The following is a 27,992-nucleotide window of genomic DNA, read 5'->3' on the forward strand; positions in this document are numbered from 1 at the left end:
TTGTTTGGGCACAGACCTGGATAGTATGACAGAACTCTGCAGGCTATCTCCGCAGTAGATTGCAACTCCGCCCCCTTTGGCAGTTCTATCTTGTCAGAAAATGTTATAGTTAGGGATGGAAATGTCCAGATTTTTGGAGACCATGCCAGGACCGGGGAACGGGCAGAGTCCGGGACAAACACGGACTGGTTCAACGTATCACAGAGCACATCGTTGACCAGGGCCTGGAACACTGCGGGAGCATTGGTCAGTCTGAATGGCATAACAAGGTACTCATAGTGCCCGCTAGCCATATTAAAAGCTTTCTTCCATTCGTCTCCAGCCCGTATCCAAACCACATGGTAGGCGTACCGAAGGTCCAACTTAGAGAAGATCATCGCCCCTTGGAGAGTCTCGAAAGCCGAGTAGATGAGTGGTAGAGGTTAACGTTTTTAACCGTAATGTCATTTAGGCCCCGGTAGTCTATACACGGGCGCAGATGGATGAATACTCCCTGCAGCAAGAGAATCCTCAATGTACCTTTCCATGGTCTTTGTCTCCGGACCCGACAGGGAATAAAGCCGCCCCCAAAGTGGTGTAGTACCCGGGAAAAGGTCGGTAGTGCAGTAATAGGGTTGACGCGGAGGGAGAGATGTAGTGTGGGCCTAATTGAAAACCTCCCTAAGGTCCTGGTACTCCACAGGAATGGCGGAGAGATCTCCCAAGCCTCAGGAAGATATACATTTACATTTACGTCATTTAGCAGACGCTCTTATCCAGAGCGACTTATGATGTCCCGGGGCAGGCTGCGCCGACTTCAGACAATGTGCATAGCAGAACGGGCTCCAACCCATGATCGAGCCAGTAGTCGATCAGAGGATTGTGCCTCTGGAGCCATGAAAACCCAAAATCTATGGGTGCATGAGGGGATTCAATGGGCAGGAACTGTAGAGACTCACTGTGATTACCTGACACTCTCAGGTTAATGGGAAATGTAGTGTGGGTGACTCTGCCAATAGAGCGCCCGTTCAGCGCTCTGACGTCCATGGGAATGGACAGGGGTTGTTTGGGGATTCCCAGCTCCAACACAAGGGTAGCGTCCATAAAGCTCTCGTCGGCCCCAGAGTCAATGAGCACCTGGAGAGATTTGGACTGGTCACCCCACAACAGGATAGCATTGATAGGGGTAACTCCCCGTACGGCTCACCAGTGTACTCATAACTACTGATTGAGCATGGTCATTTAATGGACAGGTAGATAAGAAATGCCCCGTAGCTCCACAATACAGACAGCTCTTGGTGTTTAGTCTGCGTAAGCACTCAGCAGGAGACAATTTAGCCCTGCCCAGATGCATGGGCTCCGGAGGAGCCGATTCAACAGCCCTCAGTGATTTCCAAGAGAACTTGGGTGACATCAGATCCACTCGGAAATGTTGATTTCCGGGATTTCCGGGATTCCTCTGAGGCGAGGTGGAAATTGAGGGCGACAGAACAGACTCCCTCTCCCTCCTACATTCCCATAGCCGCCCATCGATCTGGATGGTCAAGTCTATGAGGGAGTTGAGGTCCATGGGCAGCTCCCGGGCTGCGAGCTCGTCTTTAATCACCTCCGATAATCCGTGAAGGAACACGTCGAACAGGGCTTCCGGGTTTCAGGCACTCTCAGCCGCCAACGTGCGAAAATCCACTGTGTAGTCTGCCACACTACAGGTGTCTGATGTCGTTGGAGTAGCTTATGAGCCGCCTCTCCTGGAAAACAGAGAATTGAACACTTTACGTACCTCCGCCACAAACTCCTCAGACTGAGGCAAACGGTGGATTGTTGCTCCCACACCGCCATAGCCCAGGCGAGAGCACTCCCAGACATAACCGTTATCAAGTACGCCATCCTTGAGCAATCCGCGTGAAAAGAAGAGGGCTGCAGCTCAAAGACGAGAGAACACTGGGAGAGAAACGCCCGTCAGGATCCTGGATTACCAGCATAGCGCTCCGGAGGAGGTATGCGGGGTTCGGGGAAGCCGGGGTAGATTGGGGAGAAGCGGCACTGGTAGCGGGGTAACTGACAGTCTGGGGGTTATTATAGTGGTGGGCTCCCTAACAGACAATCCACGGAATTGCTCCAGCAATGTATTGAAGGCACGGTCATGGCGTTCCGCCAAGGTCTGGAATCCTTCCATAAGACCCTGAAGTAACTCCTCGTGTCTTCCAATGGTGGCTCCTTGGGAGGAGACGGCATTGAGAGGCTGGTCCGACTGCTGGGTCAGTCATGGCCAGTTTGTGCGGACACAGGCTTAGAGGTAATTATAGTACAAGGGGCAAGCAACAGGTAAGTCAATCCAGGCAAAGAGTCATAATCTAAATCAGAGGCAGGTACAGGACGGCGGGCAGGATCAGGGTCAGGACAGGGTCAGGACAAAAACTAGAGCACAGGAAACACAGGAACACGCTGGTAGGACTTGACGGGACAAGACAAACTGCCAACAGACAAACAGAAAACGCAGAAATAATTACACAGAAGATAATGGGGACAAATGGGAGACACCTGGTGGCGGGTGGAGACAAGCACAAGACAGGTGAAACATATCAGGGTGTGACAACTCTGGTGGTTATTGGAAATGGAATAACTCATTATTATTGCATGATGATTTAAAAAAGTGATTAAGAATCAAATCTCCTTTAAGAAGGAGATGTGAGGTAGCTGATATCACAAAGATTGAGCATCTTGATCTTAATAAGAAAGCTAAATTGAATAATTTACAGAATCAACTAGATACATTTTCTGAGGAAAAGGCTAGAGCAGCCTTCATAAGATCCAGAAAACAATTGCTTGAAAAAGGCGAAAAGAACAGTAGATACTTTTTTAATTTGGAAAAAAGGAGAGGGGAATTCAACACACTGGAAATTAAAGATTCATGGGGTAACCTCTGAGGATAGAGTTGTTATCAGACTTTACCACTAAGTTTTATGAGAATGTTTACACCTTAGACAATAGTTTGAGTGACTCTAAGGATCTCCTTGATTCTATAGAGAATGTTAACTTGGTTAGTGAAGAATTCAGTCAGTCTTGTTTTCAAGATTTATCCATTATGGACATCCAATATGGGATTGATCAATTACAAAATAACACATTTTCATGTTGTGATGGATTAACCTCTGAATTTTACAAAACCTTCTCTGAAGAAGTAGCACAATATTTACCATTTTTTGTTTGCATAGCTTTACTAGAAAATAAATTCAACAATTGTTTATTTGTCACGTCCTGACCATAGTAAGATGTTATTTTCTATGGTAGAGTTGATCAGGGCGTGACAGGGGGTGTTTTGTGTTTTTTTATGTTTTCTATATCTATTAGTTCTAGTTTTCTATTTCTATTTTCTATTTCTATTTTGTTGATTTTTGGGATGATCTCAAATTAGAGGCAGCTGGTCCTCGTTGTCTCTAATTGGAGATCATATTTAAGTAGGGTTTTTTTCCACCTGTGTTTGTGGGTAGTTGTATTCTGTTTAGTCTTCAGTACCTGACAGAACTGTGAGCTGATCGTTTTCGCTTTTGTTATTTTCTGTAGTGTTTTTGAGTTAAAATAAATTTCATCATGAGCACTCAACGCGCTGCGCTTTGGTCCCCTCTCTACGACAGTCATTACATTATTTAGGGATATTTTCCACAGGAATTGTATTCCTTCTGCTATATTTTATTAGACTTCATCGTTTGATGTTAACTGGCCCAGTGCTTGGCTCACTCCACACAAATTTATGGTGACCAATAAAGTAAAGATCTCCTTTAAGATTATACATAGATTCTACCCATGTAATAAATGTATTTCTAAATATATACCTGATGTTACCAGTGAACACAGTTTTTGTGAACTAGAAACTGAATCTATTGAACACTTATTTTGTAATTGTTTACATAGTGAGGTGTTCTGGACTGATTTAAAACTATGTCTTGGCCACAAAATGCATACCACCATTGACATATCTGAGTTTAACATATTATTTTACTACACTGATTCCACAATTGAACGTCAGTATGTCATAATTATTTTCATTTTATTAGGAAACATTTTCATAGACAAATCAAAATGTATGAATAAAAAGCAATTTTTCAAAAAAAATGTATCTGATTTGGAAAACTATTTAGAATCATTAAAACACGTGCAAAACAAAATTTAAAAAAAATGTATTCGCTACATTTCTCTAATTGATTTGATTATAATGTGGATATTTTTCTCTTTTTTTTACTTATTTCATTGTGTAATCCCTCTGGTTGTTATGTTTTTTGTGTTTTGCTTGTTACTGTTCAATAAAAAATGTAAAATAAACGTAGCTACCCTTTTCCTCCTCTCCTCTTTCCTTCAGAGGACACGTGAACATTCGCTCCACATGTTGTTTGAACTTACGCCTTCCCTTAAGAAAAAAGATTGCAGTCAGAGTGCTGTATAACTGCAGTAAGCTGCAATTACTGCATCCAAAATATCACAGTTGACTCCAGTTACTGCACTTTTACTGCAGTTTCAAAACCGCAATCTTTTTTTGTAAGGGATGCATCTGATAAATTTGTAGAATCACAGTCTATCCGAGGTGAAGGGACTCCAGCAAAATATATCCTTTAAGATAAGGGATAAGACATTGCAGACTCAGTTTCCTTTGCACAAGCCAGTATAACTGACTCCCATGAGTTCATGTGATAGAAACCTGACAGTGGGTGACTGCAGTAATTGGACTGAACCTTAGCCACTGTGGAGCAGATTGCTGCTGTAATGACTGCTGTTTCATCAGAAGCTGCACTGATTAGGTGCCTTTTAGTGATTCACATAGAAGACTTATTCTTAAGCAAAGGCCTAAAATTATATGGAGATAATAGAGCCATGTGCCACTAGCAACTATGGGACTCTAAAATAATTGTTAGTAATTTATTATTCTGACTAGCACACTAATAAGGATCACTTATCATATCTGATTATTAACTTGATATGAGAAGGTCACTGCTATAGCACTGATTTGTATAACGTGATTATGTCCAAAAAGTAGTAATGATGACACGGCTTCCTGAGTGGCGCAGTGGTCCAAGGCAGTGCTAGCTGTGCTACTAGAGATTCTGGGTTCGAGTCCAGGCTCTGTCGTGACTGGGAGACCCATAAGGAGGTGCACAATTGGCCCAGCGTCGTCCGTGTTAGGGGAGGGTTTAGCCGGCAGGGATGTCCTTGTCCCATCACACACTAGCGACTCCAGGTGTACGGTGTTTCCTCTGAAACATTGGTGCGGCTGGTTAAGTGGGCATTGTGTCAAGAAGCAGGTTGGGCTGTGTTTCGGAGGATGCACGGCTCTTGACCTTCGCCTCTCCCAAGTCTGTACGGGAGTTGCAGCGATGAGACAAGACTGTAACTACTAATTGGGGTGAAAAAGGGGTAAAAAAATATATTGAAAAAGTCATGATGACATGCCGAATCTACAATACAGGTCCTTTTAATCAAGGCATTTCATACTCATACATACACTATATATACAAAAGTAAGTGGATACCCCAAATGAGTGAATGTGGCTATTTCAGCCACACCTGTTGCTGACAGGTACATAAAATCTAGCACATAGCCATGCAATCTCCATAGACAAACACTGGCAGTAGAATAGCCTTACTGAAGAGCTCAGTGACTTTCAACTTGGCACCGTTATAGGATGCCACCTTTCCAACAAGTCAGTTCGTCAAATTTCTGCCCGGCTAGAGCTGCCCCACTCAATTGTAAGTGCTGTTATTGTGAAGTGGAAACATCTAGGAGAAACAATGGCTCAGCTGCAAAGTAGTAGGCCACACAAGCTTACAGATTGGGACCGCCGAGTGCTGAAGCGCGTGGTGCGTAAAAAACGTTTTGTCCTCAGTGGCAACACTCACTACAGAGTTTCAAACTGCCTCTGGAAACAAGGTCAGCATGAGAACTGTTCGTCGGGAGCTTCATGAAATGGGTTTTCATGGCCGAGCAGCCGCACACAAGCTTAAGATCACCATGCGCAATGCCAAGCGTCGGATGGAGTGGTGTAAAGCTCGCCGCCATTGGACTCTGGAGCAGTGGAAATGCGTTCTCTGGAGTGATGAATCAGGCTTCACCATCTGACAGTCCGACGGACAACTCTGGGTTTGGTGGATGCCAGGAGAACGCTACCTGCCCGAATGCATAGTGCCAACTGTAAAGTTTGGTGGTGGAGGAATAATGGTTTGCGGCTGTTCTTCATGGTTCCGGCTAGGTCCCTTAGTTCCAGTGAAGGGAAATCTTAACGCTGCAGCATACAATGACATTCTAGACGATTCTGTGCTTCCAACTTTGTGGCAACAGGGGGAAGGCCCCTATCTGTTTCAGCATGACAATGCCCCTGTCCAGATCGATGTGGAAGAACTTGATTGGCCTGTACAGAGCCCTGACCTCAACCCCATCGAACACCTTTGGGATGAATTGGAACGCCGACTGCGAGCTAAGCCTAATCGCCCAACATCAGTGCCAGACCTCACTAATGCTCTTGTGGCTGAATGGAAGCAAGTCCACGCGGCAATGTTCCAACATCTAGTGGAAATCCTTCCCAGAAGAGTGGAGGCTTTTATAGCAGCAAAGGGGGTACCAAATCCATATTAATGCCAATAATTTGGGAAATTAGATGTTCGACGAGCTGGTGTCCACATACTTTTGGCAATGTAGTCTATATAAACACAGTTTGAGGAACAGTCAGGAAAAGGTATTTTATACTGTGATGTCAATACTAAGCACCCACACCAACAAACCAGCATCCATCCTTTATCTAACAGAATAAGTAACTTTCCTCTACAGATATGTGATCACTGAAATAAATATTGATTATCTTAATTATTTGTTATTATTTTGCATAAGCATCGTCTTTTGAGTATAACTTTAAAGTGTTGATAGTCAAACCTTTTTTTTTAGTATGTGTGTGTGTGCGTGCGTGCGTGCGTGCGTGCGTGTGTGTGTGTGTCAGTCATTCGATCTCAACCCACTTGAACACTTATGGGAGATTTTGAGACTGCATTTTTCACCATCAACAAAACACCAAGTTATCAAATTTCTTGTGGAAGAATGCCGTCGCATCCCTCCAATAGAGTTCCAGGCGCAGTGGAGCTTTTCTGGTGGCTCGTAGTGGCCCAACGCTCTGTTAAGACACTTTATGGTTGGTGTTTCCTTAGTTTTGGCAATTACCTGTACATTATACATTTGCAGGTTTTCTGCACTCATAATATAGGCATTAAGCTTCCCTTAATCAGAAGGGGAAACCCCAAACATCATAGACTAAAGAACGTGTCAAACTCATTCCATGGAGGGCCCAGTGTCTGCGGGTTTTCGCTCCTCCATTGAGTTAACGTCACAAACTGTAAATAACTCCCCTCACCTGGTTGTCTAGGTCTTAACTGAAAGGAAAAACCAAAACACACTGTCACTAGGTCTTCCATGGAATGAGTTAGACACCTCTGAACTAGAGGACAGTGGGTATTGTTCCACTTTTAGAAATCAGATTAATTTGGACAAGGTGCTCAGATCTAAAAGTGCTGTATTCATTTCATACTGTGACATTGCCAATCAGAATCACATGCACTTTTCTGGTGCATATATGTATTCATTATTTAGCTGACAGTAAGCCCCCTCACTGGCATCCCATTCCACGACACACATGGACACCATTAGCCAGCCTCATTAGTAAGAGTGATATATGTTTTCAGTGTTTTCAACCAGGATAATTAACCCTGTGGTTGGTATATAAGACAATCTGTCACGACTTCCGCCGAAGTCGGTTCCTCTCCTTGTTCGGGCGGCGTTCGGCGGTCGACGTCACCGGTCTTCTAGCCATCGCCGATCCACCTTTCATTTTCCATTTGTTTTGTCTTGTTTTCCCACACACCTGGTATTCATTCCCTCGTTACATGTTGTGTATTTAACCCTCTGTTCCCCCCCATGTCCGTGTGTAATTGTTTATTGTTGAGGTTGGTTTATTTTATTACCCGTGCTTTGTGGCAGCCTGTACTTTGTACTTGTGTTTTTGTACTTTGTGCTGCTTCACTGGTTCGTTGGGCATTTGTTTTGTGACGCAGTTGCGTTCTGTGCAAATGATTGCCTTAGTAAAGTACTTTGTCCACTCATCTCTGCTCTCCTGCGCCTGACTTCGATGTACCAGCTACACTCACCTCTTGACAGAATTACACACCCACAAGATGGAGTCAGCAGGAGCAGGTGCCCCTGGTAGAGCGGCGGGTGAACGTCTCTTTCATCTGAGGCAGGGGACGAGGTGCTCCCAGGAGTTCGCTATGGACTTTCGGACCCTGGCCGCCGGTGCGGGATGGAACGACAGGGCCCTGATCGACCACTATTGCTGCAGTTTGCGCAAGGACGTCCGTCGGGACGTGAGTCAACCCAAGGTGAGTCAACCCTCACCTTCGACCAGCTGGTGGACCTGTCCATTCGGCTGGATAACCTGCTGGCCACCCGCGGAAGTCCAGACAGGGGTCTGTCGGTTCCATCCTCCAGTCTCAGGGAGACCGGAGGAGGTACCGTCTCGTGCACAATCTGTGGCCGCAGAGGTCACACTGCCGGTCGGTGTCGGGTTGGTTCCTCTGGGAGTCGAGGTAGCAGGCAGGGCACTCTGGCGTCACCCCAGGTGAGAAGGCACCATTCTCACCCAGAGCCCTCTGTTGCACACATGTTTTTGTTTGTTACTTTTCCTGAGTTTTCCCCGCATTCCCAGCATAAGGAGCTCGTCGATTCAGGCGCAGCTGGGAATTTTATAGACAGATCATTCGCCCATAGTTTAGGGATCCCCATCGTTCCAATGGCTATGCCCTTCCCAGTTCACGCCTTGGACAGTCGACCATTAGGGTCAGGGTTGATTAGTGAGGCCACCGCTCCTCTGGGCATGGTGACGCAGGGGGGTCACACGGAGAGAATCAGTCTCTTCCTCATTGACTCTCCTGCATTTCCCGTGGTGCTAGGCCTACCCTGGTTAGCTTGTCATGACCCCACTGTTTTATGGCAACGGAGGGCTCTCACGGGGTGGTCGCGAGAGTGCTCGGGGAGGTGTTTAGGGGTTTCCGTTGGTGCTACTACGGTGGAAAGTTCAGACCAGGTCTCCACCGTGCGCATTCCCCCCGAATATGCCGATTTGGCTCTCGCCTTCTCCAAAAAGAAGGCGACTCAATTACCACCCCATCGACGGGGGGATTGTGCGATAAATCTCCTGGTAGACGCCGCACTTCCCAGGAGTCACGTGTATCCCCTGTCACAGGTGGAGACGGTGGCTATGGAAACATATGTCTCTGAATCCCTGCGTCAGGGGTACATTCGGTCCTCCACTTCACCCGCCTCCTCGAGTTAATTTTTTTGTGAAGGAGGGAGGTCTGTGCCCGTGTATTGACTATCGAGACCTAAATTAGATCACTGTGAGGTACAGTTACCCGCTACCTCTTATTGCCACTGCGATTGAGTCAATGCACGGGGCGTGCTTCTTCACCAAACTAGATCTCAGGAGCGCTTACAACCTGGTGTGTATCCTGGAGGGAGACGAGTGGAAGACGGCGTTCAGTACGACCTCTGGGCATTATGGGTACCTCGTCATGCTCTACGGGTTGATGAATGCTCCATCAGTCTTCCAAGCCTTTGTAGACAAGATTTTCAGGGACCTGCACGGGCAGGATGTAGTGTTGTATATTGATGACATTCTGATATACTCCGCTACACGCGCCAAGCATGTGTCCCTGGTACGCAGGGTGCTGGGTCGACTGTTGGAGCATGACCTGTACGTCAAGGCTGAGAAATGCCTGTTCTTCCAACAGTCCGTCTCTTTCCTAGGGTACTGCATTTCCACCTCAGGGGTGGAGATGGAGAGTGACCGCATTTCAGCCGTGCGTAATTGGCCGACTCCCACCACGGTAAAGGAGGTGCAGCGGTTTCTAGGGTTTGCCAATTACTACCGGAGGTTTATCCAGGGTTTTGGTCAGGTAGCGGCTCCCATTACCTCACTGCTGAAGGGGGGACCGGTACGGTTGCAGTGGTCGGCTGAGGCGGACAGGGCTTTTGGTCATCTGAGGGCTCTGTTTACCCCGGCTCCCGTGCTGGCCCATCCGGATCCCTCTTTGACATTCATAGTGGAGGTGAACGCATCCGAGGCTGGGACAGGAGCCGTGCTCTCTCAGCGCTCGGGTACGCCACCGAAGCTCCGCCCCTGTGCCTTCTTCTCGAGGAAGCTCAGCCCGGCGGAGCGAAACTATGACGTGGGGGACCGGGAGCTGTTGGCTGAACCCTCGCCAGGCAAGGTGGGCCATGTTTTTCACCCGTTTTCTTTTCACCCTTTCTTACAGACCAGGTTCCCAAAACGTGAAGGCAGACGCACTGTCCCGGCTGTATGACACAGAGGAGCGGCCCATGGATCCCACCCCAATACTCCCGGCCTCCTGCCTGGTGGCGCCGGTAGTGTGGGAGCTGGACGCGGACACTGAGCGGGCGCTACGTTCAGAGCCCACTCCCCACCAGTGTCCCGCTGGGCGTCTGTACGTTCCGTCTGCTGTCCGTGACTGGCTGATCTATTGGGCCCACACGTCACCCTCCTCTGGTCATCCAGGCATCGGTCAGACGGTGCGCTGTCTGAGTGGTTAGTACTGGTGGCCCACTTTGGCTAAGGATGTGAGGGTTTATGTTTCCTCCTGCTCGGTGTGCGCCCAGTGTAAGGCTCCTAGGCACCTGCCCAGAGGTAAGCTACACCCCTTACCCGTTCCACAACGGCCTTGGTCGCACTGGTTGGTGGATTTCTTTACTGATCTTCCTCCCTCACAGGGTAACACCACGATCCTGGTTGTTGTGGATCGTTTATCTAAGTCCTGCCGTTTCCTCCCTCTGCCCGGTCTTCCTACGGCTCTACAGACTGCGGAGGCCCTGTTTACACACGTCTTCCAGCACTATGGGGTGCTTGAGGATATAGTGTCTGATCGGGGTCCCAAGTTCACGTCGAGGGTCTGGAGGGCTTTCATGGAACTCTTGGGGGTCTTGATCAGCCTTACCTCGGGTTTCCACCCCAAGAGTAACGGTCAGGTGGAGAGAGTTAACCAGGATGTGGGTAGGTTTCTGAGGTCTTATTGCCAGGACCGGCCGGGGGAGAGGGCGGCGTTCGTGCCCTAAGCAGAGATGGCCCAGAACTCGCTCCACCACTCCTCCACTAACCTCTCCCCCTTCCAGTGCGTACTGGGGTACCAGCCGGTTCTGGCGCCGTGGCCTCAGAGTCAGATCGAGGCTCCTGCGGTGGACGACTGGTTCAGGCGCGCGTAGGAGACATGGGACGCCGCTCATGTTCACCTTCAGCGGGCCGTGCTGCGCCAGAAAGCCAGCGCAGTGAGGCCCCGGTGTTCACACCGGGGGACCGGGTCTGGCTCTCGACCCGAAACCTGCCCCTCCGCCTGCCCTGCCGTATGCTGGCGCTGCGGTTTGTGGGGCCATTTAAAGTCCTGAGGAGACTGAACGAGGTTAGTTACAGGTTACAACTTCCCCCCGATTACCGATTAACCCCTCGTTCCATGTGTCTCTCCTCAGGCCGGTGGTGGCTGGCCCGCTACAGGAATCTGAGGTGCGGGAGGTTCTTCCACCCCCTCTGGACATCAAGGGGGCCTCGGCGTATTCCGTTCGATCCATACTGGATTCTAGGCGTCGGGGGAGGGGCCTTCAGTACCTCGGGGAGTGGGAGTGGTACGGTCCGGAGGAGAGATGCTGGGTTCAGGTGGAGGATGTGTTGGACCCTTCAATGCTGCGGGAGTTCCACCGTCTCCATCCGGATCGCCCTGCACCTCGCCCTCCGGGTCGTCCCCGAGGCCGGTGTCGGCGCGCTGCTGGAGCTGCGCATCAAGGGGGGTACTGTCACGACTTCCGCCAAAGTCGGTTCCTCTCCTTGTTCGGGCAGCGTTTGGCGGTCGACGTCACCGGTCTTCTAGCCATCGCCGATCCACCTTTTCCATTTGTTTTGTCTTGTTTTCCCACACACCTTGTATTCATTCCCTCATTACATGTCGTGTATTTAACCCTCGTTTCCCCCTATGTCCGTGTGTGTAATTGTTTATTGTTGAGGTTGGCACGCTTCCTGCTGGTTTGCGCCAGTTTATTTTATTACTCGTGCTTTGTGGCAGCCTGTACTTTGTACTTGTGTTTTTGTACTTTGTGCTGCTTCACTGGTTCGTTGGGCATTTGTTTTGTGACGCAGTTGCGTTCTGTGCAAATGATTGCCTTAGTAAAGTGCTTTGTCCTCTCATCTCTGCTCTCCTGCGCCTGACTTCGATGCACCAGCTACACTGACCTCTTGACACAATCAGGAAGGAAGTCTGGCCAAAGCTGTATGCTAAAGCATTTAAATCACTTGAAAGCATAGCCTAACTGGAAATGGCTAAATCATAACTGACGCCCAATGCCTGAAAACACAGTCATTATGATAAAGTTAATTGAATATGGTTGAATATCTTTCTTCATTGCATATTTAGCCTGTTCAGTGAAATAGCTAGCAGCACAGATTTCATTTGTCTGGAGAATTGTTCCTAGTTCAAATGTACATTGGGCTGATTTTATATATAGTACCAGTCAAAAGTTGGATACACCTACTCATTCAAGGGTTTTTCTTTATTTTTACTACTTTCTACATTGTAGAATAATAAACTATGAAATAACACATAAGGAATCATGTAGTAATCAAAAAAGTGTTAAACAAAAAAAATATATATTTGAGATTCTTCAAAGTAGCCACCCTTTGCCTTGATGACAGCTTTGCACACTCTTGGCATTCTCTCAACCAGCTTTATGAGGTAGTCACCTGGAATGCATTTCAATTAACAGATGTACCTTGTTAAAAGTTCATTTCTGGAACGTCTTTCCTTAATGCGTTTGAGCCAATCAGTTGTGTTGTGATAAGGTAGGGGTGGTATACAGAAGATAGCCCTATTTGTTAAAGACCAAGTCCATATTATGGAAAGAACAGCTCGAATAAGCAAAGAGAAACGCCAGTCCATCATTACTTTAAGACATGAAGGTCAGTCAATATGGAACATTTCAAGAACATTAAAAGTTTCTTCAGGTGCAGTCGCGAAAATTATCAAGCAATACGATGAAACTGGCTCTCATAAGAAAGAAAGACCCAGAGTTACCTCTGCTGCAGAGCATAAGTTCATTAGAGTTACCAGCTTCAGAAATTGCAGCCCAAATAAATGCTTCACAGAGTTCAAGTAACAGACACATCTCAACATCAACTGTTTAGAGGAGACTGCGTGAATCAGGCCTTTTTGGTCGAATTGCTGCAAAAAACCCACTACTAAAGGACACCAATATGAAGAAGAGACTTGCTTGGGCCAAGAAACACGAGCAATGGACATTAGACCGGTGGAAATCTGTCCTTTGGTCTGATGAGTCCAAATTAGAGATTTGTGCTTCCAACCGCCGTGTCTTTGTGAGATACCGAGTAGTTCAACGGATGATCTCCGCATGTGTGGTTCCCACTGTGAAGCATTGAGGAAGAGGTATTTATTTATTTTATTTTTATTTTACCGTTATTTTACCAGGTAAGTTGACTGAGAACACATTCTCATTTACAGCAACGACCTGGGGAATAGTTACAGGGGAGAGGAAGGGGATGAATGAGCCAATTGTAAGCTGGGGATGATTAGGTGACCATAATGGTATGAGGGACAGCTTAGGAATTTAGCCAGGACATCAGGGTTAACACCCCTACTCTTACGATAAGTGCCATGGGATCTTTAATGACCACAGAGAGTCAGGACACCTGTTTAACGTCCCATCCGAAAGACGGTATGATGGTGTGGGGGTGCTTTGCTGGTGACACTGTCTGTGATTTATTTAGAATTCAAGGCACACTTAACCTGCATGGCTACCACAGCATTCTGCAGCGATATGCCATCATTTGTTTTTCAATAGGACAATGACCCAACACACCTCCAGGCTGTGTAAGGGCTATTTGACCAAGGAGAGTGATGAAGTGCTGCATCAGATGACCTGGCCTCCAAAATCTCCGGACCTCATATGTGTTATTTCATAGTTTTGATGTCTTCACTATTATTCTACAATGTAGAAAATAGTAAAAATAAATAAAAACCCTTGAATGAGTAGATGTCCAAATTTTGGACTGGTACTGTATATGAGAAACTAGAAAAGACAATAAATTACAAAAATAGGCTTTGTTCGGCAGTCCAAAAAATATTCTACCCACTTTTTGACTTGATTGAATTTTCATCATAAATGCACTTACATTTTGACCCGGTCTACTAAAATGAAGTTTAATCAAATCTACTGACAGTATTGATGTTTCTTAGTCATGCTGTTGTAATTCAAAAAAGGGATTGGTTACAACTCAGTGAGCACACTCCCATGTACAGCAGGTATAGATAGCATAAACACCCACAAATAAATGATTTTATAGTATCATACTGATTTCTCACAATAACAAAATGATCACACATACAGCAACAAGAGTTATATAAAGTATAAGCTTGTGGAGAGCTCTTTTGTATAGTCGAGGTTCAAACGTGTAACCCACAAAAAGGAATGTAACCCACAAAAACACTGGCTACATACTGTAAAATATCAGTGATGTCCGACATGATTAGATGACTACATATCTCAACGACTGATCGATGTGTTGACCCTTTAACCATCTTCAGAAACAACCTCTGTCTCCTACTTGAAATTGCAATCAGACCACATTTATTCTAATTCATTTTAAAGGACAACAGAGCACATGCAGAGAATAGAAGACTATGCTTCATGTCAAATATTGTTGTGTTATTGTTTATTTTTTTTGCCTTTCTCAGTCTACTCATCTGGTGGCTTGTCTACACAGGGGGGCTGCCAATCATTCACTCTCCAGCAGAGAACAGTACATAATTGACAATTAACAAACAAGTCATAATGTTGTATCTTGATAACAAATTCACACATGCACCATACTGAGTCATATGTCTCACACAAATACGACATTTATGTATGAAATCAAGTTCAACCACTTGGTAAACACTTTAAAATTACATGCATTCTCTCTCTCTCTATGGTCTATGAGTGTTATGAAATTGAAGTAAACTGCTAATGTATCACTGCATTTACATATTCATGCCAAGCGGATGAGGATGCATACGGAGATGTCTGATCTCTATCCTCCAGGTTTGGGACATTGTGGTCACATCACAGATTGGCCCTCCCTCCAGGTGGTACTGTAGATGGCAACAACAATCAGGATATAGTAGACCCACTGATCCATAAAAGTGTTGTAGTGCTGAACTGAATAAACATTGAATCGTCTGAGGATGAGTCACATTAAGTTACAACCATGCAACATAAAACGTTGAGATCAAGAGAGTACAAAAAGTGAGTCAATCAAATGTGCAGGTGTCTTTTGACCTGTGCCATATTTGATTGTCCATCACATGATCTGGAAGTTGGGCTGTGCAGGGCTGCAGGCTCAAGGAAGAGAAGGTTGAGGAGGTGACCAGCTAAGAGACGAGCTGCTAGACCAGACCAAACAGTCATTGACTGTAAATGAACTGCTCCTTTCAGACAGTTCTCTGTGGGGCACCAAGCAAACATCAATCCCAATTATTTCTCTTCCATTCATGCACTTTATCATTCATAGTCTCATTCAGTGTCAGTCAAAGTTCTGTTCTGTATCTCCAGGACAAATCTAGAGGTCATGGATCAGCTTCTCCAGAGGGATCTCTCTCTCCCCGAGCAGAGTGTCTCTCTTCAGGCTGGTGCCCTTATTCACCACCTTGATCTTCACTGCCAGGTTCTTCACCTGCACTGAGGTCACAGAGTCAAAGAAGAAGTCCTCATTGAACACAGGATTCCGGCTGTTCTTGATAATAGTGCTCCTCTGTTTCTGCAGCTTGCCAGGGTTCAGGTACAGCGACACGCAGCAGTTGATGCTCTTGATGTCGTACACCTTGTCGTATAGCTCTTCGGCAGCCAGAACACGGATGCGCAGACGGGCCGTGCCGGCATCGTAGTCGGCGCTTAGCCTCACCCTGCCACCATTGTGCAGGTTAATGGTGTGCTCACGGTCCGACGGCCCACTGCCGTGGAGGGAAGGGGAGTGGAGACGCCGCAGCACGTTGGGACTGGGCTCGGCCGAGCTGCACTCGTCTGTGGATAAGGAGCTGTGGCGGGCAAACTTGCTCTTGGCCTTCACCACCTTGGCCTGCGTCTCATGTGTGAAGATCTTGAGCAGCGAGGCAGAGCGGGAGAGCAGCGGGGAGTTGAAGGGAGAGGACTCAGCCGAGGAACAGGTGTCACTCTCCCCTCCGCTAAAGTAGCGGTACGGGTTGTGAGAGGCATTGAAGTCAGGGGGGTTGAGGTGGTTGCCCTCGCTGACGCTGCTCTTCCCCTTCCGCTGGAAGTTGGGGGAGGTCAGGGGGCTGGTCTGGTCACAGTGGAACAGGGACTCCTTGCGGCGGGTGTGGGGGCTCTCCATCAAAGTGGCAAAACCATAGGAGGTCTGGGTCTTGGGGACATAGGGCAGTGACATAGCAGTCTGAGACTGAGGGTCAGCATTAGTGTCCCCTGCCACCACATCATCAGCGCTCTCTATCTGGATGATGTGACGGTTTGCTGCCCTCAGCAGGTTCTTGGTGTCCCCAGTCAGCTTGACGACCAGACAAGGACTTTGAGGACTGCTGATTTTCTTACTGCCAATGGTCTGCTCAGAGGCCGAGAGCCAAAGGCCCTCCTTGGGCTTGACGACGTCCAGGGTCTCAGGCTCTGGGGGGCAGGAGACCAGCTTGGGGGGAATAAAGAAGTCAGGGATCTTATCAGGGGTGAGAACATTGCTGTAGGCTGGAGTATTGCCCTCCTTGTCCCCATTCTCCCCCCGCCTGAGTACAGTGGTCTCTACCGACCCACGGATCTTGTCCAGAACCCACATGGTCCCACTGGGCTTCAGCAAGTGAGATACAGGGGTGTTTCTCTGTCTGCAGGCAAAAGCACAAACAAGGCAGCAGTTATTGGTGTGAAATATATTCATTAATACACTGAGAAAATCACATTGTAGCTGTTACTATATCTGTGCCAGAAATGGTTTACTGAATCTAAAAACTAGAAAAACAACTAAATGGACCCCAATGTGTCAAGTTTATATTTAATCAATAAGGACCGATTGGGTGTGAAATATGGACAATAAACCCCTGAGGTGCCTTATTGCTATTATAAAATGGTTAACAACATAATTGGATGAGTAAAAATAATTGTTTTGTAATACCTGTGGTATACCACGGCTTTCAACCAAATCAGCATTCAGGGTTCGAACCACCCAGTTTATAATTATTCAGGATAGAGCTGTTGAATAAATAAATAATTTGTGCAGCCTAAATAAGAGTTACATAGGACATGACTGATTTACAATGGCTAAGAAAACACTATTATTGTACATTTACTCATACAGTACATTCTATGTTGCAGTAAGTAACCTATACTATACATGTTGCACAGCAAATTACTCCTGTGGAATAATAAAGTCTACATTAGTCAAAATAACAAATGTAGCCTAGATTACGTTTATTTATCTTAGAACTACAGTTAATTTTGTTAAGGTTTCATTTGGTTCATTTAAAAATGTGACGCCAAAATTAACACATCACTGAAATCCACTTCAACAGTCATAGGAAATTCTAATCTATTTCTTCTGTTAAATTCCTTAGTCAAAAAATCCTTAAGGATTAGTAATTTCCCAATAATATCCTATTTTATGTCACCTCTAATCAGAATCCTATTGCATTACTTTTTCCTATTGGGAATCAAAATCATTCCTATTGGATTTTGTGTCACCTCTATCATAATCATATTGGAATCCTATTGGACTACTTTTTTCCTATTGGAAATCAAAAGTAATCCTAAAGGTTTTTGATAAATCTTTTAGGATTTTGTCATCATAATCATAATCCTATTATAATTTTTTCTTAATTGAACCTATTAAATTATAGTTTGTTGTCATTTGTTCTAGAGGTCGGCCGATTATGATTTTTTGATTTGTAATAATGACAATTACAACAATACTGAATGAACACTTATTTTAACTTAATATAATACATCAATAAAATCAATTTAGACTAAAATACATTTTTGATGTTCAATTTGGTTTAAATAATGCGAAAGTGTTGGAGAAGAAAGTAAAAGTGCACTATGTGCCATGTAAAAAAGCTAACGTTTAAGTTCCTTGCTCAGAACATGAGAACATGTGAACGCTGGTGGTTCCTTTTAACATGAGTCTTCAATATTCCCAGGTAAGAAGTTTTAGGTTGTAGTTATTATAGGAATTATAGGACTATTTCTCTCTATACAATTTGTATTTCATATACCTTTGACTATTGGATGTTCTTATAGGCACTTTAGTATTGCCAGTGTAACAGTATAGCTTCCGTCCTTCTCCTCGCTCCTACCCGGACTCGAACCAGGAACACATCGACAACAGCGACCCTCGAAGCAGCGTTACCCATGCAGAGCAAGGGAAACAACCACTCCAAGTCTCAGAGCGCGCACCCGCTAACTAGCTAGCCATTTCATATCGGTTACACCAGCCTAATCTTGGGAGTTGACAGGCTTGAAGTCATAAACAGCGCAACGCATTGCGAAGGGCTGCTGGCAAAACACACAAAAGTGCTGTTTGAATGAATGCTTACGAGGCTGCTGGTGCCTACCATCGCTCAGTCAGACTGCTCGATCAAATCATAGACTTAATTATAACATAATAACACACAGAAACACGAGCCTTAGCTCATTAATATGGTCGAATCCAGAAACTATCATTTCGAAAACATAACGTTTATTCTTTCAGTGAAATACGGAACCGTTTCGTATTTTACCTAACGGGTGGCATCCATACGTCTAAATGTTCCTGTTACATTGCACAACCTTCAATGTTATGTCATAATTATGTAAAATTCTGGCAAATTAGTTCGCAACGAGCCAGGCGGCCCAAACTGTTGCATATACCCTGACTCTGCGTGCAATGAACGGAAGAGAAGTGACACAATTTCACCTGGTTAATATTGCCTGCTAACCTGGATTTATTTTAGCTAAATATTCAGGTTTAAAAATACATACTTCTGTGTATTGATTTTAAGAAAGGCATTGATGTTTATGGTTAGGTACAGTTGTGCAACGATTGTGCTTTTTTTCGCAAATGCGCTTTTGTTAAATCATCCCCCGTTTGGCGAAGTCAGCTGTCTTTGTTAGGAAGAAATAGTCTTCACAGTTCGCAACGAGCCAGGCGGCCCAAACTGCTGCATATACCCTGACTCTGTTGCAGAGGTGACACATTTTCCCTAGTTAAAAGAAATTCATGTTATCAGGCAATATTAACTAAATATGCAGGTTTAAAAATATATACTTGTGTATTGATTTTAAGAAACACATTGATATTTATGTTTAGGTACAAGTTGGAGCAATGACCGTCCTTTTTCGCGAATGCGCACCGCATCGATTATATGCAACGCAGGACAGGCTAGATAAACTAGTAATATCATCAACCATGTGTAGTTAACTAGTGATTATGATTGATTGATTGATTGTTTTTTATAAGAAAAGTTTAATGCTAGCTAGCAACTTACCTTGGCTTCTTAGTGCATTCGCGTAACAGGCAGGCTCCTCGTGGAGTGCAATGTAAAACAGGTGGTTAGAGCGTTGGACTAGTTAACCGTAAGGTTGCAAGATTGAATCCCTGAGCTGACAAGGTAAAAATCTGTCGTTCTGCCCCTGAACAAGGCAGTTAACCCACCGTTCCTAGGCCGTCATTCAAAATAAGAATGTGTTCTTAACTGACTTGCCTAGTTAAAAAATATTTATAAAAATAAATGTAATGGCCAAAAATACCGATTACCGATTGTTATGAAAACTTGAAATCGGCCCTAATTAAATCGGTCATTCCGATTAATCGGTCGACCTCTAATTTGTTCCAGTACAACATTTTCGTTGTTTGGAAACAACAATTCTATATTCATTTCGGTTTCATTCATCACCACAATATAGGAGTGATCCAAGGCTGCAAGTTCATTTTCAGTATGACAACCGGTACAGTTCACCTTTTTCAACAAAGTTCTACTGAGTTACAGTTCATATAAGGAAATCAGTCAGTTGAAATAAATTCATTAGGCCCTAATGTATGGATTTCACGACTGGGCAGGGGCGCAGCTATGGGTGGGCCTGGGAGGGCATAGGCCCACCCACTGGGGAGCCAGACCCATCCACTGGTGAGCTAGGCCCAGCATATCAGAATTAGTTTTCACCCACAAAAGGGATTTATTACAGAGAGAAATACACCTCAGTTTCATCAGCTGTCCGGGTGGCTGGTCTCAGACAATCCCGTAGGTGAAGAAGATGGATGTGGAGGTCCTGGGCTGGCGTGGTTACATGTGGTCTGCGATTGTGAGGTCGGTTGAATGTACTGCCAAATTCTCTAAAACGACGTTGGAGGTGATTATGGTAGAGAAATAAACATTACATTCTCTGGCAGCCGCTCTGGTGGACATTCCTGCAGTCAGCATGCCAATCGGGAAAGGGAAAGGGAGATACCTAGTCTACCAAAATGTGTCTACCGTATTTAACCCAACCCCTCTGAATCAGAGAGGTGCGGGGGCTGCCTAAATCGACATCCACGTCTTCGGTGCCCGGGGAACAGTAGGCTAACTGCCTTGTTCAGGGGCAGAACGAAAGATTTTTACCTTGTTTGCTCAGGGATTCGATCCAGTGCTCTTGGCCCAATGCTCTAACCACTAGGCTACCTGCCGCCCCAATTGCACGTTCCCTCATCTGTGGCATTGTGTTGTGTGACAAAACTGCACATTTTAGAGTGGCCTTTTATTGTCCCCAGCATAAGGTGCACCTGTGTAATGATCATGCTGTTAAAACAGCTTTTTGATATGCTCACTAACAGGGATCTTTGAGAGAAATAAGCTTTCTGTGGAACATTTCTGGGATATTTTATTTCAGCTCATGAAACATGGGACCAACACTTAACATGTTGCGTTTATATTTTTGTTCAGTATATATACAAATGATACAAAACACAATATGTTGGGGGGGTTTTCCCCTTAGAATGTACACTATCTTTACATAGCTAAATACAACTTTTAGTACAGTAACACAAAGATACGAGCATTTCTTTCATTTAATATACACTGCTCAAAAAGTCACACTTCTGTGAAATCAAACTGTCCACTTAGGAAGCAACACTGATTGACAATACATTTCACATGCTGTTGTGCAAATGGAATAGACAACAGGTGGAAATTATAGGCAATTAGCAAGACACCCCCAATAAAGGAGTGGTTCTGCAGGTGGGCACCACAGACCACTTCTCAGTTCCTATGCTTCCTGGCTGATGTTTTGGTCACTTTTGAATGCTGCCGGTGCTTTCACTCTAGTGGTAGCATGAGACGGAGTCTACAACCCACACAAGTGGCTCAGGTAGTGCAGCTCATCCAGGATGGCACATCAATGCGAGCTGTGGCAAGAAGGTTCGCTGTGTCTGTCAGCGTAGTGTCCAGAGCATGGAGGCGCTACCAGGAGACAGGCCAGTACATCAGGTGACGTGGAGGAGGCCGTAGGAGGGCAACAACCCAGCAGCAGGACCGCTACCTCTGCCTTTGTGCAAGGAGGAGCAGGAGGAGCACTGCCAGAGCCCTGCAAAATAACCTCCAGCAGGCCACAAATGTGCATGTGTCTGCTCAAACGGTCAGAAACAGACTCCATGAGGGTCGTATGAGGGCCCGACGTCCACAGGTGGGGGTTGTGCTTACAGCCCAACACCGTGCAGGACGTTTGGCATTTGCCAGAGAACACCAAGATTAGCAAATTCGCCACTGGCGCCCTGTGCTCTTCACAGATGAAAGCAGGTTCACACTGAGCACGTGACAGACGTGACAGAGTCTGGAGACGCCGTGGAGAACGTTCTGCTGCCTGCAACATCCTCCAGCATGACCGGTTTGGCGGTGGGTCAGTCATGGTGTGGGGTGGCATTTCTTTGGGGGGCCGCACAGCCCTCCATGTGCTCGCCAGAGGTAGCCTGACTGCCATTAGGTACCGAGATGAGATCCTCAGACCCCTTGTGAGACCAGATGCTGGTGTGGTTGGCCCTGGGTTCCTCCTAATGCAAGACAATGCTAAACCTCATGTGGCTGGAGTGTGTCAGCAGTTCCTGCAAGAGGAAGGCATTGATGCTATGGACTGGCCCGCCCGTTCCCCAGACCTGAATCCAATTGAGCACATCTGGGACATCATGTTTCGCTCCATCCACCAACGCCACGTTGCACCACAGACTGTCCAGGAGTTGGCGGATGCTTTAGTCCAGGTCTGGGAGGAGATCCCTCAGGAGACCATCCGCCACCTCATCAGGAGCATGCCCAGGCGTTGTAGGGAGGTCATACAGGCATGTGGAGGCCACACACACTACTGAGCCTCATTTTGACTTGTTTTAAGGACATTACATCAAAGTTGGATCAGCCTGTAGTGTGGTTTTCCACTTTAATTTTGAGTGTGACTCCAAATCCAGACCTCCATGGGTTGATAAATTGGATTTCCATTGATTATTTTTTGTGTGATTTTGTTGTCAGCACATTCAACTATGTAAAGAAAAAAGTATTTAGTAAAATGTTTTTTTTTTTTGAGCAGTATATAATAGTCAGGGTTTCACATGGGGGGCTCCCGAGTGGTGCAGCGGTCTAAGGCACTGCATCTCAGTGCTAGAGGCGTCACTACTGGTTCGATTCTGGTTCGATTCCAGGCTGTATCACAACCGGCTGTGATTGGGAGTCTCATATGGTGCCGCACAATCACACAACTCCCTCCCTCCCAGGGTTGTACCCTGCCTTCCCCACCTGCCCCTGCATCCCCCCAAGAGCTGCAACCCCCCCATCAGCAGAAGGCGCTCCCTCCCCATCCTCCGTATTTCCCTCTTGGATATATCTACCAGTGCGCAGCTAGTGAACTCTTGGCACACCTGAATTAGGTCATCTTTTTTTAACCAATACCTATGTCACATTAAGATTATATCAAATTGTTAATCTAGCTCGATGCTGTTTGGCTGTAATGTCAAATAGCACACATTTTTGACACAAATGTAAACAACCTTGCAAACAATCACAGTAGGTTTCATAGCTATTGTTGTTGCAGTTAATGTGTGACGCAGATGTTTACTCCCTTGGAACTTGGGGAAACAAGTGCACGAGATAGCCGTTCCCCAATATAGGATCATCATCTCAAGTGGCAATATTGGCTGCTTATGAAGTTATTATAGTTCACGTGCCCACCTTCATAGGTAATTACATTTAAGTCATTTAGCAGTGCGACTAGGGCACATAAACAGATTTTTCACCTAGTCGGCTCGGGGATTCAAACCGGTTACTGACCCAACGATCTGAACCACTAGGCTCCCGTCTTAATTGTCTAAAACATTTGGAGGGTGGGTGCGCCATATGTTAAGCAGCCAAGTTAATAGTGTATAGCCAAGTTTTGAGGATAATTCTTTTAGAATGTAATGAAAATATCTATACAATTCCCATCAACAAAATGAATAGGATTCCAATACAAGGCTCCAGTTAGAATCCAATAGAAAAATCCTATCAGATTTTGAAACCAGTCTTATTGGACTCCTATATGATTCTATCCTATATGATGTTATATACAAGTATCTAATAGAAAATTCCTATCAATGTCCTGGAGTCTGGTGTAGCGGTCTAAACTCCGGACCACATTTCACCCTCAGCGACAGAGGTTTGAGCCCCGCCTCGGCCGACTGTCTGTGCCCTAAACCACTTCGATATCAGTCTCCCTATCTGTCCTATCAAAAACTATTACGTTTAAATAACTCAGCTATTTTAAAATAAAATATAACCCTAGTCAAAAATTTCTATAGGATTCCAATAAAAAAAAAATTGAATCCAAAAGAAAATATCAGATTTTGAAACCAGTCGTATAGGATTCTATCCTACACAATCATATAAAATCAAATAGGGTAGTTTCCAAAATCTGTTTTTTCTTTTGGATCATAATATCCATATATTTTTTAGGATAGGATGTTTTGACTAGGGTTGTTGAATTGTGTGGTCAGTTCATGTTGATAAGAGATGGACGATGCAGACAAAATGCTCGCCGGTCTAGTTTGTGATGAATTTGCACAATCTTGAATTGATAATAACTTTGCCTAAAGACAATGAAGACGGATCTCCGTTGATTTTAGAAAAACTTGTTGTAGCCTACCATCGTAAGAACGTCAATTTATTATATAAGAAATCAATAATGTAGAAGTGTATATTAGCCTAGTATTAGCCTATCATAAAATAAAGTGCAACAAGTGCAAATAAGAAGTTCGTAGGCTACCATTGGCGTAGCATATGCTCTCCCGTGTCAGAATATATTTAATTACTCACCCTTGAGTGAGACAAATATACAATTTTAGAAACCTGTTGAATTCAGTTTAATACACTTACTGAAGACGTGGAGGCTGCTTTGTCGACTTGATTCTTCCGTAACAAGTGTTTTCTCCCGCCTCCTCTGGATCTCACACTGTTTGCAGAACTAGGCTGGCTGGCTGGCTGGCTGGCTGGCTGGCTGGCTGGCTGGCTGCTCTGCACCCCAGAGACCAGAGATGGACTTGCGCTTCTTGAGCGACTACGATGCATTTTATACACTCTCCCGGCGGCGATGTTGGGAGCCGACCAATAAGAGAAAACTATTATATCCTAGTCTAGAGAGCCAGTGACAGCATTCTATTAAGCTGAACCGCGGCGCACTGGTCTATGGCCAGTGACGTGAATGGGCAAGTGCTGAGGAGTAGTTTTGTATGTAATAAAGCCCTTTTGTGGGGGGAAAACTAATTCTGATTGGCTGGGTCTATGCCCTCCAAGGCCCACCAATAACTGCACCTGCCCAGTCATGTGAAATCCATAGGTTAGGGCCTAATGCATTTATTTCAATTGACTGATGTCCTTATATAAACTGTAACTCAGTAAAATAATTGAAATTGTTTCATGTTGCGTTTATATTTTTGTTCAATAGCTTGCACTAATTTCCAGCATCAGTCAAAACTACAGGCTTTGAAATAAAAATATGACATACAGGTAAATTATTTTTTTTTTTAAATAAAAGAGAATAAAGCAGAATAACATAAAATGGTTCACATGTGGTTACAATCCATTCTGCCAGCTCTGGTCTCTTTGCCCTCCGACCCCTATGGGAGGGCAGCTCCTGCTCTGCCCAATCAAAGCTCATCTCTGTCCTGACACCCCAATTGGGGAACCAGCTTTATCCTGAAACTAAGACAGTCCCTGCCCAACTTCCAAAAACCCTACATCTTCAAAGAGTATCTTAAATAATTCAAACCCTAACCCACCCACAGTGTTAAATGTAACTTTCTTAGTAATTATATATATACACTGAAATAGTGTTAAACTAACACTTTTCAAAGTGTTGTTAAACTAACACCCCAAAAATGTTGGGTCCCTAACACTGCGGGTGTATTATATTCTGATTTAAATTAAAACTTTATTACAGCTGATGTAAGTGTTAGGGAATTTACACCTGTAGTAACTCGTTTTGGGGTGTTGTTTTAACACCGTAGGGTGTAAAGCCTTATTTGCATATTTATTTCCCAGGGTGCCTTTCAAGCTAATTTTAGACGTACCAATACAACCCATGACTGTGTTTGCTAGTGACAGAGAGATGGTTGTTGCATTCAATAGTTTACACTCATGTAGCCTATTATAAAAAGGTAGATATTACATTTGACAATACATCCCTTTTTTTTATCATAGTTTTACCTTAATGTGCTAAGTAGTCTGATACTTATGCAATTTTTAGGCTGCGTTGGCAAGTCATATTACACTGGCTTGCCAAGTGTTATATAATACCTATTGGATTCGAGCCAGAGTTAGGATATCCACTAACTGGAACCTTTAAATCACCTGCAATCTGCAGTTAGAATGACTGCCAAGGTTAGGAAGATTAATGAATGTGACTACCTAAACCATCTCAATAACGGGTGAAATATGTCCAACCACTTACAGATTGGATTAGTTCAGAAAAATGTATGTTATTTATCTTTGTGTAGCACAAAATCAATGAATCAATCAATGTGCATGCAGAAACAGATATTAAAACAAACCATTCTAAAAAGCAACCTGCAACAAAGCATGCTGGGAAATATGATAATGAGGCCCCTCCCAAATGAACTCAACACAGTGGAGTAATAACACCACCACCTGGTTAACACTTAATTTATTCAACTGGTGGTGTCAATTTCAAGCCTACTGGTGTTAACCACATGAGAATCAACACTCAGATATAACACTCACAACACTTTTTACCTCAAAGCCGAGATTTGAGCACCCATTCCGAAGGTTTTTTTCCAACTGTTCGCGCAAACATTTTTTCTTGAGGCAAGTCGAAGTTCGGTAGCCAAAGTCTACGCCTCTTCGTTGATTATTACTCAACAGTCCTACTCTTTGTAGTACGCCTAGTCGTCATTCAATGAGAGACGACTAGTTTTCATGCACATTTTTTTCTCTTGAGAAATACTGTACTGAACATCTTAGTTAGACGTAAAATTATGCAATCAAGACCTACTTAACAAAAACGTCAAAATTAATTCCAGATTTCTTGATCTTAGATTGCGTCGGACGACTTTGAGGAAGTGTATACTTGCTGTTGTTAAGGTGTCTCAGAAGAGACAAACAGTCAAATTGGCACTTTTTTCTTGTTTTTCAAGCAAAGGTCTTTTAAAGGAGTTATCGAGGCACAGACATTTGCGTCGCCTAGACGAGTTCTAGCCGAGTTTAGCTACGTTTTAGCTACAAACCTAGTATATAGGTGCCTTCACTTGAATGTCCAGCAACCCAAAGGTTGCGTGTTCAAATCTCATCACTGACAACTTTAGCTATTTAGCAACTTTGCAACTAAATATTACGTTTTAGCTACTTCGCAACTACTTAGCATGTTAGCTAACCCTTCCCTAACCTTAACCCCTAATCCTAACCCAGCTAATGTTAGCCACAACAAACTGGAATTCATAACCTATCATAAGTATTGCAAATTCCTAACATTTTATATTAATTCCATTTCGTAACATCATACTAATTGTAATTTCTAACATATCATACAAAATGGATGATAGACATCTACAAAGTAATAGATAACATACGAAATGTAACATATTATACTAAATGGAGGGAGACAGATTTATATTTACTATGTTATGTCTACCCCTGAGTCCAGGTTGTTCAGAAAATGTTTGGTTTTACCTTTTCTATTGCATTTTTCCACTTTGGCCACTCACTATAGTTTTCAGTTCTTTCCTGAAAAAGCAGGCCTCACAACTTTCAGAGGTGCCACTCTGTAGTCCATGAACTGTGATGTGAAAACACAATGAACATGTAAATCGGCATCTAATTGATTCCCCCAAAATATAATTGGTGCTTCTATTCTTCATTACCTGTTTGTGAGAAGTATAGCCAGACACACAGACAACGATGGAAACCTGCAGGCACCTCATTGCTCCTGGGGCAGACAATGCCCTTTTTCTGTCAGACACCTAATAGAAATGGGAGCTGACACACAAACAGGATGCCCAAGAGTAAATGAACACTTGGATTAGACTTTAATTAGAATTGTCAGTCTCTTTAACCATAACACACCTGACACTTTAACAGAGACACTGAAGAGACAGACAGAACTTAAGAAGGCTGTAGGTAAGTAAACTGGCTTTATGACATTTTTCAGTGATTGGCAAATACTGTATCAACCGTGACACTTCATGACTCAACCTGTTCTGAAGAGGTAAACAAAGGAGAGCTCAAGTATGGCATGACAAACAGCTATTGACTTTGTCAAATGCTGTTGAAGTGATATGGCTACAGGTTCACCTGCCTCACCTAAACCCTATTATTGTGGGAAGTTGCTATAGACCACCAATTGCTAACAGTCAATATCTGGATAATACACTATATATACAAAAG

At 44.6% G+C, this 27,992-nt stretch overlaps 1 protein-coding gene and 1 long non-coding RNA gene across 2 annotated transcripts; both read right to left on the minus strand.

Annotated features, from left to right (window-relative positions):
* Positions 1 to 14,374: 14,374 nt before the first annotated feature.
* Positions 14,375 to 24,704, minus strand: LOC115158285 (C2 calcium-dependent domain-containing protein 4C). Its single transcript, XM_029707051.1, has 2 exons — positions 24,471 to 24,704; positions 14,375 to 16,961 (listed from the first exon to the last, which is right to left on the minus strand). The coding sequence occupies exon 2, from the start codon at positions 16,913 to 16,915 to the stop codon at positions 15,677 to 15,679; it is 1,239 nt and encodes a 412-aa protein (XP_029562911.1). The 5' UTR covers positions 16,916 to 16,961; positions 24,471 to 24,704; the 3' UTR covers positions 14,375 to 15,676.
* Positions 24,705 to 27,291: 2,587 nt separating this feature from the next.
* Positions 27,292 to 27,721, minus strand: LOC115158286 (uncharacterized). The gene is made up of 2 exons (XR_003868653.1): positions 27,470 to 27,721; positions 27,292 to 27,384 (listed from the first exon to the last, which is right to left on the minus strand). It is a non-coding gene; the product is annotated as an uncharacterized LOC115158286 (long non-coding RNA).
* Between the last annotated feature and the right edge of the window lie 271 nt (positions 27,722 to 27,992).

This window comes from Salmo trutta, chromosome 22 (assembly GCF_901001165.1).
Source record: "Salmo trutta chromosome 22, fSalTru1.1, whole genome shotgun sequence".
NCBI classification, from domain to species: domain Eukaryota; kingdom Metazoa; phylum Chordata; class Actinopteri; order Salmoniformes; family Salmonidae; genus Salmo; species Salmo trutta.